This window comes from Herpailurus yagouaroundi, unplaced genomic scaffold (genome assembly GCF_014898765.1).
Source record: "Herpailurus yagouaroundi ecotype Mexico unplaced genomic scaffold, PumYag 203, whole genome shotgun sequence".
Classification (NCBI taxonomy): Eukaryota; Metazoa; Chordata; class Mammalia; order Carnivora; family Felidae; genus Herpailurus; species Herpailurus yagouaroundi.
The window spans coordinates 22586801-22610599 of NW_024412434.1; the positions used below are offsets into that span (position 1 = coordinate 22586801).

The 23799-nt window shown below is 44.6% G+C and overlaps 1 protein-coding gene across 3 annotated transcripts in view; it reads right to left on the bottom strand.

The window, feature by feature from the left end:
* CAMK1D (calcium/calmodulin dependent protein kinase ID) overlaps positions 1-23799 on the bottom strand; it is a 440028-nt gene that overhangs the window by 63173 nt on the left and 353056 nt on the right. For all 3 annotated transcript variants that reach the window (XM_040451430.1, XM_040451429.1, XM_040451431.1), the window contains one exon: positions 3313-3451. In XM_040451430.1, the coding sequence (XP_040307364.1) occupies positions 3313-3451 (139 nt within the window). The remainder of the gene's footprint in view (positions 1-3312; positions 3452-23799) is intronic.

Genomic DNA, 23799 nt, shown 5'->3' on the forward strand with positions numbered 1-23799 from the left:
GGAGGGTTAAATCGGCTGGTCATTCACAACTTAGATAGATACTTGTCTACAACCATCTCAAGACTCAGTCAAGGCAGCAGGGCTTTTCTTGAGGGGAGTCAGGCAACAGGAAAGTGGGAGAGAAGACAGGCTCAAGGGCAATCCAGATGGAGGCCCCCAGCTGGCAGTAGGAGTGCTTGGTCAGGTGGGAGGCACAGAGGGCATCTCACAATTCTGCCTGAGGTCCCAAGAGGCCCAGGACGCACCTGAAAAAATATTATTCTTTATTTTGTGACATCGTTGCAAGACAACTGATGGACAATACTGGAATTGGAAGGTCAATACCAACCCGTTAACAGTTCGCATAATAAGAGGGGCACCTGGGCGACTCAGTTGGTTAAGGATCTGACTCTTGGTTTTGTGTCAGGTCATGATCTCAAGGTTCATAAGTTCAAGCTCCACATCAGACTCCATGCTGACAGTGCAGAGCCTGCTTGGGATTCTCTCTCTCCCTTCCTCTCTCTCTGACCTGCCCTTGCTGCGCTCTCTCTCTCTTAAAATAAATAAACTTTTAAAAAAGTTCACATAACAATCTTTAATTAAAAAGAATTTTTTTTAATGTTTATTCATTTTTGAGAGAGACAGACAGAGTGCAAGCGGGGAAGGAGCAGAGAGAGAGAGGAACACAGAATCTGAACCAGGCTCCAGGTTCTGAGCTGTCAGCACAGAGCCTGACATGGGTGGGGCTCAATCTCCAGAACTGTGAGATCATGACCTAAGCCGAAGTTGGACGCTTAACCAACTGAGCCACCCAGGTGCCCCAACAGGCTTTTAAAAGATCTGAATCAACACTTCCTATAAAGTTTATATTATACATAATCACCCTCCTAATCCAGTGATTCTCAACTGGGGGCAATTTGGCATCCCAGGGGGACATTTGGCAATGTCTTTGGTTGTCACAACTGCAGGAGTCTATGGGCATCTAGTGGGTAGCAGTCAGGGATGCGGCTACACATCCAACAATGCATAGAACAGCCCCCCCGCGGCAAACGACACACTGCAGGGGCTGAGAAGCCCTGTCCTAATCTGAGGGGTCAGTTAGTGGGCACTTCCTGTCCGTCTCTCATTATCTCTAGTAGCTTCCTGGGGCAAGATGACACAAGAGTACCTTGCTGGAGGGAGGTGGAGGTGTATTTGCAGGGGCATGGCGGTATCCCAGACTGCGACCTAATCTTATATTAGTCTGATCATGTTCTCTATTGCTCTGACCTGGATCATACAGTTTGTTTTCATTTTCTAAGATATTTGTGAAAATTTACTATCCCAACCCCAACTCCTGCCACGTAGGTCAAACTCCCTTGTGCCTCTGAAAAGCAATGACGAACAGTCCTAACATGGCAATGTTCTCTCTGCGGGGACAAGCCTGGCGTTCTCACAGCTGCACCAGCTGGGAGCTACAAGCACTTCTCTGAAAGCGCCATGTGGGCGTAGACAGCTATAACTCCTGCACAGCCCATCTGCCTTTCGAAGGGGGAATAAACACAGTCACGCATAACATGGCCCCTCTAGGAATGTCATCTGCGTGGGAATTATTTCTATCAAGTACACACAGCCAGCGCATCGCATCACACCTCTGTGGTCATCGCACTAACTTGTTCAGAGACCTGCCTCCTGTGTTCTGGAAGCAGAGAATCGGCATTTGGTGAGGGCACAAGAGAGCAGAGCGGGCACAGAGGCGCCAAGTGGGCTTAGTGAGCCCTTACTTAGCCCGGGAAAGGACCTCCGGGTCCTGAAGATTAGCTAATTTGTGCCCACAGCCATTTCAGCCATCAAGAAGCCTGCAAAGGGCAAAGTCTGTAAGGACCCCATCGACATTCACAAACACCCTTGTCCGGAAGTTCTCCACGAGTAATCCCAGGGCAACATCAGGATCACCTAGAAATCCCTTAGAAATGCACATTCCCAGGCCCACTGCAGACCTATAGAATCGGAACCTCTGGGGTGGGGCAAGCAATGGCCCTCCAGACAATTCTTATGCAGGCTAACATTTGGGAGCCACTATTCTGGTTGCTGGAAAATAATATAGAGAAGAGAAAACTTCACAGTGAGACCTTATGAAGAGAAAAGCTACACCATGTTATACCTTCACACCCAGTACTAGATAACGGGCAGATGCCGAAATTCTGTTTTAACAAATGTTTATGGTTTGTTCTTTAAATTGATTTAGATTTCACACAGTCACGCATAGCATGGCTTCAGTACATTATAATCCCTGTGTTTTTGATGTGAGCAGCAGGTATGTGGGCTGGGGTGGAGTTTCTATCTTGACAGGTGCAGGGAGCTCTGGGGCCTGGACCTGTGTCCGCTGTCGAATGAAGCCACATTACAGCGTTGGTGAACAATGTTGCCTTTTGCTGTTCTTCAAATCAATGTGTTCGATATCTACTCTTGATAGCATATGTTGGATATCTGCCCTTTGGTATCTATACTGATCCGGGGAGGGATGTGATGCCAAGATGCCCAAGTAAGGCCCAGGTCCTTCAGTGCTATTGGGTGAAGGGTCAGTATGCCAACACCTCATCAAGGACAAGTAAGACTGGGGCGCCTGGGTGGCTCGGTGGGTTAAGCATCCAACTTCGGCTCAGGTCATGATCTCCCAGTTTGTGAGTTTGAGGCCCGCATCGGGCTCTCTGCTATCAGCATAGAGGCCACTTCAGGTCCTCTGTTCCCTCCCCACTCTCTGCCCCTCCTCTGTTCTATCTCTCTCTAAAATAAATAAACGTTAAAATAATCTTTTATACAAAAAAAAAAAAAAAAAAGAACAGGTAAGCCTGTGACCTACAGGACGCTGGGGGATGGCTGTGATTGTAGGTCGTTTAACCCATCTTTCCCAATAACCTTCCATTTCCTTTCTCGTGTTATGCCCTCCACTTACTTGCTCCCTTTCTTTCACACAGTGTACTGTGCTGAAATGGGGCCAGAACTGGGAGAACACTGTGAAAAACAGTATTGGGAGAAGGGTTATCATGGCCTCTGTGTCTTGAACAAAATTACCCTTCAGGTGGGCTTGAAGCAATACACAACCTATCTCCCTGTGGCCCTTTGGCTGCATAGCAGTTATAAAATCTCCCAAATGGTGGCCAGCCCCTCATCATCTTTCAAGCTACCTCTGGCTCCCAATGGCCCTGACAACTAACAACACAAATGCCTCCCATTCATTCCACCCATATCTCCATCAAGGCAACCTCGGCCATCTTCTGGAGCCAATCCCCTTGGACAGGTGTACTGTGGGTAGAAGAGCTGCTGGAGGATGTTGCTAGGCGACCGCCTTACCTTGAGGTCCCTGTGGACAATGCCCATTCTATGGAGATAGTAGACAGCATCCAAGACCTGGCGGATGAGGGTGCTGGCATCTTTCTCTGTGTAAAATCCTTTCTCCACTATCCGATCAAACAGCTCTCCACCGGATACGCTGTTGTTATTTAAAAAAAAAAAAAAAAAAAAAGAAATAAGAAGTTTGAGAGGACCTGTTGAATTCTTCAGGGAAAGCCATCATTAAGAGATGTCAATATGACAGAAGAACCAAATTGGCTTCCAAAAATATTCATTTTCAGATTTAGGTTTTGCCCCATCTATGCCCCAGAAGCTATACCAGGGAAGTGTTTCTATTTCACGATGGTATAAGCATCCAGAATGAAATAAAGAGAATAAAAATAAACCAGGACCCATGGACTAGCCCGGCCTGAGAAGTCTTCTGGTCTTTGCATCCATCCTGCTATGACAATGTAAAGTCAGAATAACTTTCTAGAATATTGGCATCATCAGATATAGGGGGATGATGGATAGGATGCCTCCTTTGCATAAGAGAATATCCTTAAAGGTCTGGAAGAATAGGGGGTATGGGGGGCAGTGTTGTGGGCAAAGCAGTAAACACCAACAGGATGTTTGGGCTCTTGACCAAGTTCCGCCCCTAATATGCTGAAGGCATAGGAATTCCTTGAATCTTTGGACCTCAGTCTTTTTATCTGTAAAATAAGGGGGTTAACTTAGTCAACCATATCCAACACTAAGCTAATTGTCATTTACAAAAAAAAGAAAGAAGAATGACACCCCATTACATCATCTGCACTGGTTTTTTTGGTGACAATATTTAATTTTAATTTGCTTTGAGTTTCACATTGCAATTAACATTTTCTTCGTGTTTATTATTTATTGCCTAGGTTGTCAAAAATCAAAATGCCCTGGAGGGCAACCCTTATAGCCCCCTTCAGCTCTGATAGCTAATGCTGCTCTGGGTTTAACAAAGTGACAGAATCGTGCAATTCTGAATAGGAACAATTGAACACTTTAGCCTTCAAATTCTTAGAACATATACTTCTCTAAGAAAAACAGTGCTTCTTTCAGATAATTACGCCATCTTGAATATTAGCTTCAAGAGATATATTAATACTATTCTCTTTTATAAAAAGAAACAGAATTTCCAAAAACAAAATGAAGACTTATTTGAAATATTAAACTCATAAAACAGTTTCACAAACCACTCTTTCAGCTTTAAGAGATGTAGTATAAGCCATGCCCTAGCAGTAACACACCCACACATACACAAACACATGAAGCTAGGATTCATTTTCTGCAATTCATGACAATTAACGTGCAATATCTGATCCATCAAAACCTTCCTCTTAAAAAGCCAACAAAGAAAACCAATTATAGCTATAAAAGGCCTAGGTGTTCGAGTCTCTCCCATTACCTAGAGTCATTCTAAGCGATGTTGTGCTTGAATAATGTCTCGTTTCCAAAGCAAACAGCAATCGAAATAAGAAAAGGAAAGATGCTCAGGAGAAATAAGAAGCAATTCAAAGAGTGAAAAGAAATGGAAACATCAGGGGAGAAATTACCTTTTGATGACCGGGTTGTCCAAATGGTCCATCCTTAAGGAAACCAAAATCCCAAGACATCCCCTCTTAGCCGCTATACATCAAGCTCTCCCCAGTCTTCGTGTTTCTAGACCCTTCATGCAATGAGTTTCAGTGGAAGAACTCTGGAGACCTTGAGGATGTACTCTGGAAGACGCCCAGCTGCCAGGGCAAGGGGGAACCTGTGCACATTCACCTGGAGGCATTCACTTCAGGTGATGATCTGTTCGAGCATTCATTTAAGATTTACTGGGTGCCCACTATGTGCCACCTACCATGAACCACAGGTGCCAATCAAGGCAGCAGCAGCTGTGAAGAAGGAAAGGTCTGTTTTGATCGTGCCCCTCCTCATTCTCCACCATTGGCCCACCTTCCAATAATGGCTCCCCTTCTGAGTGTTCCAGTGCTTTCTTACCACTGGTTCTGCTCTCACCCTCTGCTCTGCAGGCTACCAGAAGACCTCAGGCAAGAATGCGCACCCCTTCCTCTACCCCTGCCCTTGTTACCCTATGACCCACCTTTACCAGATTCCCTCCTTCAAAACTGATCTTTCCTGCTTCCCATTCTCTCAAAGTCCTCTTTTCTCCAATGTGATAAGTAAGGTATTAACAGAGGCTATTGAATCAAATACTTGTACCCTGATAGGGCAGCCATGCAGTAAGAATGGAAGCATCAGAGTTGAAGGGTAAGGTCCAGCTATGGCATTACTGTCACAGCCTCAATGCTCCGCACATTTGCTATTTCACTTCTGAAAGTTCAAACGGCACCAGGGTTTCATCGTTCTGAACACTGCTCAGAAAGTATTTGGTTTCCTTAGAAACCAAGGCACAGGAGAGAAGTCTAAACACTTGCCAAAACATAACAATACTCATAAAAATGCCTTAAAACTTGCAAATCGCTTTATACTCTTCAAAAATCTCCTTAAGCATACACTTCGAATGGCTACTGTTACAGACTGAATGTTTATGCCCACCCCACCCCCCATATTCATATGTCAAAGCCCTACCCCCCAGTGTGATGGTATTTGAAGACGGGGGCCTTTGGCAGGTATTTAGTTTAAATTTTTGTTAATGTTTATTTATTTTTGAGACAGAGAGAGACAGAGAATGAGTATGGGAGGGGCAGACAGAGAGGGAGACACAGAATCCGAAGCAGGCTCCAGGCTCTGAGCTGTCAGCACAGAGCCTGATGCAGGGCTCAAACTCACGAACCACGAGATCATGACCTGAGTCAAAGTCAGACGCTTAACTGACTGAGCCACCCAGGCGCCCCGGCAGGTATTTAGTTTAGATGAGGTCACGAGAGTGGGGTCCCCATGAAGGGATCAGCGTTGTTATGAGAAGAGAAATCAGAAAGCCCAGTCCAGTTCTCTCCCCTCTTCTCCCTCTATCCCTCTCTCCCTCCTCTGTTCTCCCACCCCCCCTCTCTCTGCCATGTGAGGACACAGCAAGGAGAAGGCCGTCTGCAAGTCAGGAAGAGAGTCCTTAAAAGGAACCACATCAGTTGGCACCTTGAGCTTGGATATGTCAGACTCCAGAACTGTGAGAAATACATGTCTGTCATTTATGCTGCCCTGTTTCCAGTATTTTGTTATGGCAGCCTGAGCTAAGACACCTGCTTATTTTGAAAGCCATTTGTGAACAACCAGAATCCCAGACTCGCTGATGGGGAAATAAGTTTGGAAGAGTGGCAAGGGGGGTGTCTCATTTTCAGGCCCCTGGATCATGAGGAGGTGGGTTGACAGGCTGCTGAGCTGACAGGCTGCTTTCTTGAATCAAAACCCTTCTCCGGCAAGTTTCCCAAGTGCAAGGGTTAAAGCTCCATGTTAGAAATGGAGTTTGCCAATGACAGCCTGCCAGGCATCAGAATGGAGTTAGAAGGGGAGCAGTCAGGTGACTGGGGAAAGGGAGGAGAACCATCATGACAGATCCACAAGTAAAATTAATTAATGGTGGCTCTGGGAGAGAGGTTCACTGGGGGATGTCCATGTAGAAAGAGACTGGCTATTCAAGATTAAGGGAGAGGACAGAGATCATCAAAAAATATCTACTCTTCTCAATTTAAACTTTGACATTAATTAATTTTTAGTATTTTAAGGTTTATTTATTTATTTTGAGAGAGAGAGAGGCAGAGAGGAGACACAGAGAGACAGAGAACCCCAAGCAGGTTCCATGCTGTCAGCACGGAGCCTGACGTGGGTCTCGATTTCTTGATTTCATGAACTGTGAGATCACAACCTGAGCTGAAATCAAGAGTCTTACACTGAACCGACTGAGCCACCCAGGCACCCCATAAATTTTGACATTAATTTACAGCAACCTGCCTTTGCGTTGAACTTGGGTTTGCTCAGTCTCTGATCTTCCTCGCTTATCACATTGTATGGCTATCACTGCATGTGAGTTTTAAATACGCAAATACGAAATATTTTGATGTCACAGCCTCAACAAAATTCAGGTTATTTGCAAAATTTTTAAGTAATGCGAATCTCCTCACATTAAAAAATCATTGTCAAGAAACAATTTCAAAGTCGCTGGATCAAGTACACTGCAAGTTCTGATTCCACTGTCGCGCACACACCCATACAGCAACGGGACCTGGTCAGCGTATCATGCTCTATTGTTAGTACCGGGTAGACTGCGCTGTTCTTTCCATGCACTTGAACTTCTCCATGTAGTTTCCACAGATGTTATCCCGTTGTTTTAAAATTCACTGCTAATTATAATTTAAAATGTTTTCTTATCTTATAACAATATATACACGTTTGTTAAAAGACAGCACTTGTGCTAATGCTGACACATGGGCTCCAAAAACCTATTCCTCTAGAAGTTAGGTATAATAAAATATGAAGAAGGCTGAAGGAAACCAGAATATGTCACCCCAAAACATGCCTCCTTGCCATAAAATATATTCTGAGCTGAGAGCAATTAAGCAGTAGTTGTAGGAAAAAGTTCCCCCTTTTTGGTCTAAAGGCAAGAAATATGTTCTCCTTTTACTGGAGACATACTCTATCAGCCCACAGACTGCACCAGAGGAATATGGCAACAATCCTCATTCAACTTCTCCCAAGTCTCTCTACCATTTACTAACCCTGACCCAAACTCCTTTGTTCCTGTCAAATCTTCACAAATACTGTTTGTGTAAAAGGTTACAAAGGCTTCAGGCTCTGATCACTTCCCCGGGTGAAGGATGTCAAGTACCTCCAAAAGTTCATTAACAGGTGTTGGCTTTCCTCCCACTCATCTGTCTTTGTCAGGTTCATCTACAGAGCTGGCCAGGGACCCTACCAGGGTCAAGGAAAACTTTTTCTCCCTCTCAAAAGCCAAACAGTATAGGGCTGTGCTGTTAATTTTAGCGAGGGGTCTGAGAAATCTTCACAGTAATGCTAGGATCATTAAAAAGTAGTGTTATAGCTAATATGCCTTGAAATTCACAAAGACTGTCACATAACTAGGCAGTGACCGTGGAAAAGAGCCAGGGCCATGGTTACAAAGCAAGATGGCCTTTGTGTGCTCCAGAGCAAGGCTGGTTATAAACGTGTTTCTCCAGAACCATCTCCCCCATTCACATTTAGTCCTAAGGAGAAGACAGTCTTGAAATAAGCAGGCTGTAATTGAGTGAGGCCAGAAGTGAAGCATTTTTCGACTGTGAGACCCCAAGGTCCAGATGGCAGATGTGTGTGTTTTTTCACCCAGCCTGGAGAAAGAAAGGCCTATCTTCCCGGCCCTTTCCTCAATTAAGTCCCGGCTTGGCGGTGCCTGGGATTTCCCTCCTCCCACACAGGGCAGCCGTCCGGCTCCTGGGCCTGCGCTCTTAATCCTCACCGCTTCCCTTGGCTTTGGTACCCACACATCCTGCTCCTGGGGGCAGTCTCCCAGCCACTCTGGGAAGATTAAGGGTTTATTTCATGCAACCTCTTTTCTCTGTATTTCCTCTTTTGACAAATCCTACTCTAATAATAAAAACATCTTTTTTCATAGAATTCAGTTTCCCAATATCTTCCTGGCTCAATCTGTTCAGAAAATTCCAAAACACAAACACATGCCTCTCCACCTTCACGGACTGGATCAGTGTAACTCCTTAGGTGCCATTATCCTTTGATTCTGGCCGTTTCGCCTTCTCAATGTCAGGGTGTTATGGACTGGCTTGTATTCCACAGCCCAACTTCAGATGTGCAAGTCCTAATCCCCAGTATATATCTCAGAGGTGACTGTACTTGGAGATGGGGTCTTTAAAGAGATAAAAGTTAAATAAGGTCATATGGTTCCAATATGACTGGTGTCCTTATGAGAGAGAGAGAGCGCAGCATATGAGCACACAGTGACAAGACTATGAGGACACACGGTAAGAAGGTGGCTGTAAGCCAAGGAGAGAGGCCTCTGGAAAAACCGAATCTGCCAAGACCCTGATCTCAGGCTCCCAGCCTCCAAAAGTGTGAGAAAATTAGTTTTTGCTGTTTAAGCTCCCTAGTCTGTGGTATTTTTGTTACAGCATCCCTAGCAAACTAAAGACTGGGGAATATAAAGGGTATCCCATAACCATGTGGGGGATCTCTGAATTAGATTCCCTTCAAATTGTTTTCAAGATTAATGGGCAGGGTGGGGGGGGGGACAGTTTCTTCTACTGTATTTGCATTCTATGCTTTCTTGATTCACCAAATCATCAAATAATCTTGCATCAAACCAGATGATATGTTGCCCCTGTTTCCAAGGGGCACAGAGGGCAGTGTGGCCCGGGGTGGGGTGGGGACTAAGGTACACAGACAAGTAAAGCACAGTGTAGACAGTTCCGACATTGTGGGGTAGGGGGCAATGAAGGTGCTTTGGAAAACCACAGAAAGACATGTAGAAGGGCCCAGGGGCAGGGCAGAAAGAGGAGAATCTGAGCTGTCTTAAAGAAGGGGTGATATTTAGTCCAGTGGAGAAAAGCCCAGGGGGCAGGAAGAGCCCAGTAACTTGAATCATCATGAAAGGAGTCTGGTGAACTAAGTATCTTCCGGGGAATACAGTCAGTGAAAGAAGTGTTGACTGAGCACCTCCGATAAGCCCAGCACTTGGCAGCAGTGTTAGTCTGTATCTGGGCAGCTACAGAAGCCCAGGTTGACAAGTCAGACCACTAGCGAGCAAGGACTTGCCAAGCCCCGACCCTGGCTGGATGACCACAGGACATTGCGGAGGGGAGAAATCCGTGATCACAGGAGGTGGCCTGCAGAACAGGTCCTAACTTCCCTTCTGCCTCCTGAGGCCAGCACAATGTTGTCTGCACTGCAGAAAAAAGGATTCCTGGAGGCAGGGCAGACAGGAGAGACCCGGAGTCAAGAGCAAGGGCCTGGCAGGCGGAAGAAAAGGGTAGAGGCAGGAAGGAACCATGTCCATGAAGAAGCCTCACTTATCTAGAAAACGCAACTGGTGAGGATGAAGTCAAACCATAAAGGATTCTGAAAATCAAGCAGTGGACCTGGAAGGGCTGCACGGGAAGACAGCAAATTCTTAGCTGCCTGGGATCTAAGGTAACCCACTTCTGAAAGGGATGCTACTGAGGGAGTTACCATCTGTGGATGTGGGTGTGGGGTGAGGGGCATCTTGGGACAAGGGCCCTTCCTAAGGCGTGCAAACTGTCTTCCAACGAAGGTCTGCTTCTAGATTCTCAGTCCAGCAGGCTTCCTGCCACCATCCTCCATATCCATGTTGTGCTGTGCTCACAAGAGCAAACCCATCCTCCAAGTCCATGTTGGCCCGGTTCTGCAGTGTGCACTGATTTCCCACCCACCCAGGCAACAACTTCCATTGTTTTCCAAGGGGCCTCAGGGATTCCTTGGAATCATCTTCCTCTGTTTCCAACTAGCCCCTTTGGTTCCCAGCTGGCTCCCCCTCAAGGCAGGCCAGGGAAAGTGCAGTTATAGCCAAAACCATAGATAAGAAACAATTGGAGGCATTTTAATTTTGTATGGGAAACTCATTTGCTGAGACCCTGATAAAGAAATTCTACTTTTGCATTACTCATGAGAAAAGGACAAAAGGATTTCTTAAGAAATTATTAGCATGTTCAAGTTTTCAAGAGAAAATAATTCATCTGTTTTAACTCGAAGCACCTGCTCACATTTCAAAAAAGATAAAAGATAATTACAAATCATTTTTAGTTTTTTGTATTCTGAGAGGGCAAAGCATGTCTCATTCCACTTGAGTCCCCAGTATCTTGGACTATTATATTCCAGCGGGGGAAGAAGAGAAAGAAAAATAAATAAATCAACAACTAAACAAATATTAACCATTCACAGAGTCCATAATGGTGTGCAGAGAAATGAAAGCAGCCTGAGATGAGCGGTGTAGACACTTGTGAGTGGGCTCCAGCATGGACGGCAGGAAACAGCCGGCCAAGTGACCATGTAGGGGAAGAGCTTCTGGGCAAAGAGCAAAGAGCTTCTGAGCCAGTCCTAAGATCTTAGGACAGGAAAGGTCTTACAATATTTGGGGACCAAAATGGAGGTCAGCAGTGTAGCAGAGACCAGAATCTGGTGGGCAATGGGTAGAATGATTGAGATAGAGGAAGGCCCAGATCACGTGGGGCCATGTGTTATGGATTGAATGCTTGTGCCCCTCCTCTCCTCAATTCACATGTTGAAATCCAATACCCAATGTGATGGTATTTGGGGGGTGGGGCCTGTGGGAGATAATTAGGCTGAGGGTGGAGCCCACACAAATGGGATTAGTGCCCTTATAAGAGAGCCCCAGAGAGGTAGCTTGCCCTATCTCTGCCATGTGAGGATCCAACAAGAAGCTGGCAGTCTACAATCTGGAATAGGGCTCTCACTAGCACCGGACCATGCTGGCTTTCCGATCTGGGTCTTCCAGGCTCACAAATGGTGAGACATAAGTTTCTGTTATTTATAAGCCACCTGTCTATGGTACTTTGTAATGGCAGCCCAAATGGACTAAGGCACCATTCAAACTAATATTCAAATGGGGTGTGTTTATTCTAGGTTTAGTAAGAAATCATTAGAAGGTTTTCCGTTGAGGGAGAGGTGAATCTATATTTTTTAATGATCACTCCGGCTGCTATGTGGACAATGGGTTGTAGAGGTAAGAGTAGAGCTGGCAGATCACTGACGAGCTGCTGCAAGCATCCAGATGAGAGAGGACAGTGGCTCAGCCTGGGGAACATTGGAAATGGACAGAAGTGGACACATGTGGGGTATGTTCTGGAAACACAGTAGACAAGACTCACTGATGAGGTTGATGTGGGGCATGCAGGAAGGAGACGGATCAAGAATGCCTCCTAGGGGCGCCTGGGTGGGTCAACTGGTTAAGCAGCCGACTTTGGCTCAGGTCTTGATCTCACAGTTTGTGAGTGCAAGTCCCAACATCAGGCCCTTTGCTGACAGCTCAGAGCCTGGAGCCTGCTTCGGATCTGTGTCTCCCCCTCTCTCTGCCCCTCCCTAGCTCGCACTCTGTCTGTCTCTCTCACAAACAAATAAATGTTTAAAAAATTAAAAAAAAAAAGAATGCCTCCTAGATTTTTGACTTGAGGAACATCTAGATGGTACTGCCATTATTTGAAACGGGGGACCCTGGTGAAAGAAAAGGTTTGGAAGGGTAAGAACAACTAGGGCAGCAATGACCACCAGATCTTCCCACAATGCTGGAAGGCTCTTTCCCTGCAATATCCAATATGGTAGCCACTAGTTCCAGGAGGCTATTGTGCATTTGAAATATTGCTAGCACACTTGAAGAACTGCCTTTTACATTTAACTTTAGTTAATGTAAATAGCCACATGGCCCTACCACATTGGATAGCTCGGACCTAGAGCCTTGAGTACAATATGTGACGCCTTGAGTACAAATCTGAGGCGCCTTTTGGAGGAAGATGTCAAGCAGATAGCCGTGGATACAAGTCTGAAGTTCGGGGGAAAAGATCAAGGCTAGAGTTTAAGATTAACAAGTCATCAGCACGGAGATGGTCCCCAAAGCCAAGAGGCTAGATGTGACCAACCCCGGAGAGACTGCAGTTGGATAAGAGAAGGATGTCTGAGCACTGGGAATACAGACATCCAGATAAAGCAGAGTCAGCAAAGGACCAGATAGAGATGTAGGAAGCAAAGGAGGAGAGTCTGAGAAATCAAAGAGGAGGGTCTGAGAGATCAAGCACCATGAAGACATAGAAATACTCGTTGCACTACGCAAGATGAAGGCCAGGGAAGGAGGCGGAGAGCCGAGGGTCACGGGCGTATGAGGCAGCCTCCAGACTACAGGACTGGAGATGTCGGAGACACGGAGAAGAGAAGGTACCCGGGACTGGGCTCTCTGAGCCTCGTTTTTCTCCTTTATAAAAGGGGGAACTATGTTTGCTTTGAGAAGTGAGACAATGCAAGGAAATCCCAAGGGAGACTCTTGGCATGCTTCACTGTCTTGTAAATGTCACTGCCTTCTCCCCTCCCACTGAGGACCTCGGGCAGGTGCAAGCCAGTGGCTGCCAATGCCATCCACATGTGGCAGCTGCCAGGAGCAGAGCTGCCACCGGAGGAAGGTGGCACAGGGCCCTTGGTTCTCTGGACAGAAGAACACTTGCTCCCCACAGATGCGTGGGGGATTTGGGGAAATACCCATGACCTTGATTAGGATGGAAACTTGTGAAAATTTAAGCCTGATTACATAATCTCACAGTTTAGTATTGTGGCTCCTTCTGCATTAGTTATCTTCCTCTAACCTTATATAAAGAGGATCCTCAAGGGGACGGTCAGAATGCTACCAACCTAGCACGGCACAATTCCTGAGACGTTCAAGGTTAGTCGAGCACTAACTGACATGCGGTAGCTCCACATAGTGACCTTCTAGTAGAACACGCACACGCAGCACGAGCTTTGTATTAACAGATATTCTTGAATGTTTTAATTACAGTTTTTTAGAAAAATTCTGCCATGAATTGTTTGACTATTACACACTGGCTTTCCAGAATTAGCTCCAATTAGGAAGATTTTACTTGGCAATGCATTTTCTGTTATAATTTTTCTAGTATTAAAATAGCTTTGCATTCCTGGAGCAGTACAGTCTGAAAGAGGCAGATGATGGCTCTGGAATAGGTCTAGGAACACAGCTTGGTTACAGATAGTCCATAAATTGCTAAGTCCCGTGTAGGGAGTGGCCACTGGGCTGTAGGCACATCTTTGTCTATCTTGGATAAGGGACTATGTTCAAAGCCGATGGAGAGCAACTATGTACTTTCACACACGCTTAGAGATTCAGAATCTGAAGGCAACTGGGTAAGACCCTGATTTTATGACAAGCCTAAGTGCATTTCATTCATTCATTCATTTAGAGAGAGAGAGAGAGAGAGAGAGAGAGAGAGAGAGAGAGAGAGGCAGGGAGGGACAGAAAGAGGGAGAGAGAGAATCCCAAGCAGGCCTCTGCACTGCCAGTGCAGAGCTCCATGCAGGGCTTGAATCCACCAACCATGAGATCATGACCTGAACTGAAGTCAAGAGTCAGATGCTTAACTGACTGGGCCATCCAGGTGCCCCTAAAGATGGTATCTGAAATTCTTTTTTTTGTTTTTCTACTTCTCATGAAGTTCATTATATATATTTATATTAGTTCTAGTGTTTCTCAGCCAATGAGGATCTCTACTGAAAACCTTATAGCAGATGTGTGGGAGAGCACATGGGTTCAAGGAATGTGAGAAAGGTCTAACAATGCCTTCAAAAAGCAAAAACAAATGAAAAATTTCCCATTGCTCAGACCTGCAATATCTTCCATGTCTTTGTTGAGGAGCTCTGTGGAGTTCCCAAGTTTCCTTTCTATCAAGAGCACTGACAAAGGTCATGGTCACAGCTGCCCACTGCAGCGTGCCTGGCTCCAGGCCACCTCTGTATCTGTTGAACCCGCGCATATTTTTAAAATCTAATTCCTACTCATTGTTTGGGTCCTAGCTTGAATGTCATTACTTCAGAAAAGCCTTTCCTGACCCCCAGACCAGATTAGGCCCCCTCCCATTACATTGTCTCTTAGACCCTGTATTTTGACACGACACTCTCCTGGTAGAGTTAATTATTGGTATATTCTTCTGTGTAACGCTTTGTCCTCCTACCCTGCCCCCACCTACCCCAGACGGTGAACTCCATGTGGGCAGAGGCAGCATCAGCCTCTTTGCTGCCTCTATCCAGGCCCTTGAATGGTACCCCCCACAGATGAAAAGCTAACTAAATATTTGCTGAATAAAGAAAAGATTCTGTACAAGAAACGCACAGCGAGTGGGGTCTGGATCTTGCTGCGCATGGCATCCTTAAGCAATCATGCAAATCCCCAAAGAGTCTGCCGCAGAGTGCCCCACGGAAGGGCTCTGGAGCCTCCTCCATTCAGCAGGCCGGCGGCTGAACCGATTTTCTCTCCATCTCACACATTCCCTTCCCTTATTCATTCACTTCTTCCTGGCTCTCTCAGCCACCTAAACTTGCTGCTGGTTTGCATGCTAGAGCTTTGCCTCACCCATCTTATCTTACTGGGGCCTCCTCTGCTCCGGGTCTTGCTTTTTGCTTGGAGTAGGCACCCACACTCTGAAGAATGTCCTAGCTTTGCCCAGGGACCCTGAGCAGACAAGACCTTGTGACTTCCCCTCAATAGAAGGTCATACCTACAGGTGTCTAAATAAGAGAACCCTTCATCATAGTTGTATAATCACTCATTTAAAAAATTATGCCAACAACAGACATGTGAAAAGATGCTCAACATCACTAATCCTCAGGGAAATGCAAATCAAGACCACAGTGAGATATCACCTCAGACCTATCAGAATGGCTAAAATGAAAAACACAAGAAACAACAAGCGTTGGCGAGGATGTGGAGAAAAACGAAGCCTCATGCACAGTTGGGCTGAATGCAAACTGGTGGAGCCACTGTGGAAGACAGTATGGAGATTCCTTGAACAATTAAAATAGAACTGTCCTATGATCTAGTGTTCAGTACCAGATGTTTCCCCAAAGAATAAAAAACCACTAATTCGAAAGGATACATGCAGCCCTATGTTTATTGCATCATTATTTACCATAGCCAAATTATGGAATCAGCCCAAGTGGCCATCAATAGATGAATGGATAAAGAAGATGTTGTATGTATATACATTTATATAATGGAACACTACTCAGCCATAAAAAAAGAATGAAATCTTGTCATTTGCAGCAGCATGGGTGGATCTAGAGGGTATGATGCTAAGTGAAATGAGTCAGTCAGAGAAAGACAAATACCATACGATTTCACTCCTATGTGGAATTTAAGAAACAAAACAAAGTGTGTGTTGTGTGTGGGGGGAAAGAGATAAGCCAAAAAAAAAGACCCTCAGTTATAGAGAGTATACTGATGGTTACCAGAGGGGAAGTGGGGTAGAGGGGGAACGGGTGAAATAGGTGATGGGGATTAAGGAGTGCACTTGCCATGATGAGTACCGGGTGGAGTATAGAAGTGTTGAATCGCTGTATTGTACACCATAAACTAATACAACACTGTATGCTAACTGGAATTAAAACTTTTAAAAATGCAAAAACAAACACAAAATTATGTCCCAAACCTATTTCAGATGATCTGCTAAAGGGTAAGTTAGTGAGTGATATAAAGCAGTGCATGGGGACAGCGTGATCCCCAGGGTGTGAGTGACTGGCTGGCAATGACACAGCCCCATCTGTGCACATGGACTGGACAGGGCAGATTAAAATAGACCAAAACAGGCTGCAGACAAAAGCGGTTAAGCCATGGGAGCTTGCTGTCATTTATATATTTTTATGGATAAATATCTGAAAGCATTCCCTTGTAATTGCACAAACACGCATTACATATGCACCGAAATGTCTTCTTCGATTAATGTGCTCTTTTAGGAGGAAGGTAATAAAATGAGGCAGGTGCCAGACATCCCAGGTAAGCCAGCCACTGCACTTGCTCTTTCACTCCGCTCAAAGTGCTCTAAGCTCGAGGATATAACAAAACCTTCACTCTTGGCTATGATGCCAGCGGCTTCTAGAACATAGTATTTCCTATGAGTCCTACTCCCCCATAGTGGGCAAAAATAATGCTTGCTGGTGGATTTCTTCTTTTTTTTTTTTTCTTTCTAGCATCCGCACACTGACCTTCCACACTTAGCACAGAGGGAAATAAGAAGCAGTAGGACACTGAAGGTATTCACTGCGACATGTTCAAGGACAACATTTAACAACCTAGAAAGCCATATTATGTTTGCGTTCAGCATAAAAAAAGTGACACAGAAAGGTTTCTTCAAAGTTGAGAAGGTCCATTAAGAATGGACACCACTAACCCCAAAGAGTGGACAGCAACCTTGTGAAAATTACCATCTTGAGACTGGGGTGATAATTTAGAATTACTATATTCCAAGAGGCATGCCCGAAACTTAGAAGCAGCCTTTGGGCAAAGACTGTTGGTCAAGGCATGAATCGCTGGTAAGACCTCAAGTTCACACTGTTACAACTGAAACTGTCTCTCTGTAAAAACGTTCTGTCTCTGTCTCTTTCAAAAGTAAATAAACATAAAAAACCCCAAATTGTTAAAATAAGAGTGTAAAACCTCCTTAGTGACCATCAAATTTAATAGAGAAACAGAAGACCTGGAAAGAATCTGAACCTTTGTAGCCCACACCTTGCTCATTATCAATCACTGCTGAGGAACATTGCTGGCCTCACCTGGCCACACCCACTGCCAGCAGGAGTTTGGGGACACAGCACAGTAAAGAGCCCCTTCTGACAGACCGTGTAAGTAGGTGCTGTCCTTAAAGACAGAAGAGTCACTCTGGTCTGCAGATGAGCCCCAGACCAGAAGCTCAGAGCAACTTTCAGTGGCTTTTCAGATTCCAAAAAGAAAGCTCTTGCCAGAAGTGCTTTTCTTTTCCTCAAGTTCTAAAATTGTCCTAAAGGAGAACTCTGAGCCCTGCCCACCTGGTCCCTCTTCCAACACCGAGCATTCCCTCCAGCACCCAAGGTCCGGGGCTCACATGGGTTCCATGCATCCTTACTCCATTCCTTCTTCCCAATGTTCTGTTTCTTTTTTAATTTTTAATTTATTTTTAGAGAGAGAGAGCATGCGAGCAGGGGAGAGGAGGAGGAGAGAAAGAGAGAGAGAGAGAGAGAGAGAGAGAGAGAGAGAGAGAGAAGAGAGAATCTTAAGCAGGCTCCACACTCAGCAAACAGCCCAACTCGGGGCTTGATCCCACGATCCTTGATCATGACCCGAGTGGAAATCAATAGTCAGAGGCTCAAGCAACTGAGCCACCCAGGCGCCCCTCCTCCCCATGTTCTAAGCACTGTATGGTTCTTCACTACTCCAGTTCCACACGAAGACTTTGAAGGAAATATTTCTTACTCAAGATTTTTCTGAAACACACATAAAGCATGCTTGCTTTTGAACCATTTTTAAATACATAGATTTTAACAAATAACAACTGGAAAATGTTAAATACCATGAGCTGCTGGGGGCTGAGGGTGAAGAGTAGGGGAGTCCCAGCAAACTAGACAGCAGGATAGTTCCTTAGCTTCTCTTTGCTGCATCTCCAACTGGCGCTGTGACAGTTCATTTTGTGTTTCAACTTGACTGGAACACATGATACTCAGATACTTGGTCAAACATTATTCTGGGTGTGTCTGTGAGGGTGGTATCTGTTTTGGCAAGATTAACATATGACCAGATACAGAGAGTAAAGCAGATGTCTTCCCTAATGCGGGTGGGCCCCATCCAATCAGGTGAAGGCCTGGACAGAACAAAAAATCTGAGAAAGAGGGAACTCTTCCTGCCTGAGTGCCTCAGAGCTGAGACATCTGTTTTTTCTTGCCTTTTGAACTTGAACCAAAACATCAGCTCTTTCTGGGTCTTGAGCCGACTGGTCTTTCAATGAGGACTACACCATCAGCAGTCCTGTGTCTCCAGCTTGCGACTCACCCAGCAGATCTTAGGACTTGTGAGGCTCCCCAAAAGTGTGAGCCAATTCCTTACAATAAATCTCTTTATATATATTTTATAGATGTATATATTTATATAAAACATATAAAATATCATGTGTACACATATCCTGTTGGCTCTGTTCCTCTGGAGAACCCTGACTAATGCATGACTCAGACAGGGACTTTCAGCTTCCCGGTTTCTGAAGCTTCTAGAACTCCTTGGCTCAACCCCAATTAATGGCATCATCTGTGGTATTCAGAAAAATAAATGTCTGGCCTCCAAAACATAGGCACTTTCAAGGCCCTCTGGTTGAACTCCTCGTTCTGTTGACGAGGAAAGTGGTGCCCCTGGGCTGCGGTGTGACTTATCTACGGTCACATAGTTCTCCATGGCAGGGCATTGCCTCATGCTGCCTTCTGGGAGATGCTTTTCTCTGCAACTCTAGTCATGATTCTAGAAGAGAAACCAGACAGCAGAAAAAAAAACAATGTGGCAAAGGAAGAGGAAAGCAGTAAGAGTGGAACAGAAGAGGCAGCAAGGAACACAAAAAGAGGAAGTGTTTTCAGGAGCTGTCTGCTCAGAGACCCCCGAAATGTTCTCCAGAACAGAACGGGAGTATACACCCTGGAAAATTCACATTTATAAATAATATCCCCACAATTTCTGGTAAGCTCTTCTAAGGTACTTGAGCCCCAAGCAGACGTCTCTAAGACTCCATAACTTGTGTTCTACAGGTTAATTGTAGACATCAAGCCAAATATTAAATGTACCTTTGATGACAAAAACCCTTCAAGGACAACTACAGTCTAACAGGCCGTCCAAATGCAAAAGGGGCTCAGGACACACTTTCAGCAAAGCCACTGTCCTTGACTCACAGTTTTCTAGAAGGAGGTTCTTAGACTGTCCTCTCTTATATTTGGAAAAGCAAAAAGACAAATAAAAAATCCATATATAGAAATACCTTAAAAACCCACAAAAATCATCGTAGGCAGCGATACACTTTCTTCAGTGGGACCGGAAGTATTTACCTTTCCTATTCTCTTCAGCACATTCTGTTTCTAGTGTTTTAGTTACGGGTGAGTGTTGACAAAGACATTTATTTGAAAATAACCGTGAGCTCTGATCATTCTGGGTGTTATAAGAGAGCAGCCTCTGTTTAACGAGTGAGGCTGGAAGGGACATCCTCACAGTCCTGCAAGTGACAGGGCTCTCAGCACCAATGGCCACCAGACCTACTCACTGAGTACAAAGAATGAAGCTTTATGGGCACAGAATTGAGAGCCCCAAGCATAGAGCTTATGTTTCTAGCATTCACCATTTTTTTTTTTTTTTCTGCCAGAGTCTTTTGAAATGTGCCTTTCCACTTCATGCAAGCTAGGATGACTATAATTTAAATAGTTTTTAATGTTTACTTATTTTTGAGAGAGAGACAGAGCGCAAGAGGGGGAGGGGCAGAGAGAGAGGGAGACACAGACTCTGAACCAGGCTCCCGGCTCTGAGCTGTCAACACGGAACCTGACAAGGGGCTGAACCCACGAACCAGGAGATCATGACCTGAGGCAAAGTTGGTCACTTAACTTTTTTTTTAGTGTTCATTTATTTTTGAAAGAGAGAGAGAAACAGAGGATGGCTAAAACTTAAAAACAAAGCAAAACAAAACAACCAGAATGACAAGTGTTGGTGGGAATGTGGTCATACTGGAATCCACACATTGCTGGCGGGGAGGGGGGGTGGGTGGTGGAATGTAAAATGGCGCAGCCCCTCTGGGGAAAACAGTATGGCAGTTCCTGAAAATGTAAACATAGGGTTACACTAGGACCCAGCAATTGCATTGCTAGGTGCAGTAAACAAAATTGTCTATAAAAACTGGTATGTGAAGTACATACCAAAATTACTCATATTGGCCAAAAAGTGGAAACAACCTAAATGGCCGCCAATTGATGGATGGATTAACAATATGTGGTATATCTACATAATTCATACAAGGAATATTATTCAGCCATAAAAAGGAATTCAGTATTGGTACACACTACGACACTGCAACATATTGAAAACATACTAAGGGAAAGAAATGAGACATAGGGTACATGTTGCATGATTCCATTTATATGAAATATGCAGAATAGGCAAATCTATAGAGATTTGTGGTTGCCAAAGGCTGGGGGGTGGGGTGGAGATGCAAGGGTGGGTAAACACTGATGAGTATAGAGTTTATTTGGGGGGTGATGAAAAGTTTCTGGAATTATATAGTGGTGATGTTTCCACAATCTAGTGAATAAACTAAAACCACTGGATGTTATACCTTCAAAAGGTGGCTTTATGGTAGCGAATTATATTTTATCTTTAAAAAATCTTGTCTTTTGTTTTTCTAGACCCCTTATTTTATCAACAGGGTGACAAATGTGCAAAGGATTTTATACAAACTCTAGAAAATGCCTTGTTTTCTACCTTGGCCACTCAACAAATGGAATTTTCCCCCTTTGTCGTGGTTTATCATTTCTGTCTTCTCCATATCCATCCCTTCTTTCTGATGCTGTACAAAGGTGGTCTCTCATTGGAACCACTATTTCCTTTTTTTAGAAAGCCCTCTCTCACTGCCTGCTGTCTCGTACACACGTAACTTGAACAGCTCCCGGTCTCTGACACAAGTTCTCTTCAGGAACGCAGTAGGACTATATGCACAGAGCCATCTGTCAGATGTGATATTCTCAGATGACCTCTGGGAATAACTCACTTAAAGGGAGTGAGAGTCATTCTCTCTGGAAAAAGCCTTCGTGACATCTCCCAAGGTCTTACATGCTGTGACCTCAAATAACTGTTAAATGGCACCTCACTCATATAAATGTGAGTCTTTTCTTTTTCCTATCAACAGATGCCTTCAGTTAAGAACTTAATTGCATTAAAACTTCACTAAAATGATTTGCTTCAAACTATACCAGGAATAATTTTAAAAAGGGAGTGTGCTGTTACAGTGATAAAGAGATTCTAAAACTGGATTGCGGGTAGGGTTACATAACTTGGTGAATTTACTGAAAATCATTGAGTTGTACACTTAAGATGAGTGAATTTTATGGTATATAAGTTACACCTTAATAAGTTGTCAAAAAAAAAAAACCACAAAAAATAAAGAAACCATGGGGCTGAAAGGGGCACAAGTGGGTGGAGGTAGACAAAAACCAAGATGGGCTCTAGGCTAACAATCATGGAAGCTGAGTGATGGGTGAATGGAGTGGATACTGTCATGCGATGCTCTGTGCTCCCCTTCAGGCCACCCTGGATGAGGGACTGGTGGCTCTTGGCTGGGTTGCCGTAAAGGCATTTCCCTTAGCAGAAGAGTGTTTCTTGTCCAAGGCTGTGCCTCCCTCTCTGAGCCGAGACCACATGCAAAGACCAGACCCTTGCTTCAAGGAAGGAGAGATCCTTTAAGGGCCATGCCCATCCAGAGGCCCCAGAGTTGGCTGAGGCTTTTGCTGAGACCACCTTGCGGTTCAGCATCTCCCTCCACCCTGTCCTGCTTCCCTTACTCCCTGCAGATGCTAATCACAGCAGCTTTCCCCAGAAAACCACCCACACCCAAACGGGTGCTTCAGAGTCTGTTTCCAGGGAACCCGATCTAAGACTGAGGCTCATTATATATTCTTTCTATGTATGCAAACATTCAAAAATTTTTATAATAAGGAGTAAAATAAACCCTGATATTCCCCAAATGAAAATACCACAAACTCCAGGAACACTAGATTTGATGCTTCAAAGACTGTGTAGCCAATACGAAATTTATCGTTCGATGCATCCTACATCAGAACCCTGGCTCATCTTTACCAGCACTTTCCTTGCTCTTTCTTAAGGACTGAATTGCATTTACCCATCTGGGTAGACAGGGTTGTTGAATTCAGAAGGTCTTGCCCTAACTGTCTGCAATCGTTCTTAAGACTATGCAATCTCTGCCAAGCATGAAGAAAGGAAAACAAGGAATCTGAGAGTAATGAGACTCTCGGAAAGGCAATGAGATGCCAAGTAAGTCTGTACCCACACTTGAATTTAGAGTCCTACATTTATTTCCTACATTTAATATAATTGCATTCTCTGCTAGAGAGCCCACAGGCAGGAGGATAATAAGATTTCAGTGGTTAAATTATTTAAAGTCACCGATAGTCTAACATTTTACAGAACATTCCACATATTCTGTCTGTTACATCAAAAGGATCATCTGGAAAATCCCCTTTCCTTAGGGAGCCCAGGAACCAATTATCTGAAATTGCCTTGCTTAAAAAAAAAAAAAAAATTGCAAATCTTATTAGAAACCTCTGGTTATCTTATTGTCACTAATTCCTACTGCCCCATTTCATGAATGCTGGTTCTCTACCAAGTGTCTTCAACCAAACAGATATAAATTATTGATTTTGTTATGTTAGGTCCAACTCAGTACCCAGCACTATGGAATGTGTTGTCCTATGTGAAAACAGATCTCCCCAGCGGAGGCATTGCCTTCCAAGTTCTTACAAATTGCCGCAGAACTGCCACAGTCTACCTTTTTCTGCCTTGCTCAGTCTCTTAGTTTCTCCTGTTGTAAGCCCACCTATGTTTATCCATCTGTCCTGCTTACCTTTCTGAATCCATCTCCTCCTTCCCACCTTGTCTTTCTCCCTTGATGTGGCATCTCCATGAATGAATCACTTACTCATACCACAAAGTCCTCTCCTACTTGTAAATTTCCCCCATAGGCTGCTATCTGTGTATGCCTTGCCAAAACCCCACACCAGCTTCAGGGAACACTGCCCAAGTGGAGAACAGGGGATTTCTTGGGCACAGGCAGGGAAGTACACAGTGAGAAATCAGGAAAATTAAACCCCAGATAATGAGAAGAAATAGCAAACAGCACTACTCCTTTACCATATGCTATTTTAAAAATTGTTTATGTTTGTCTTATTTTATTTTACTTTTACTTTTTGACCCCCTTCACTCATTTTTCCACCTCCCAACCC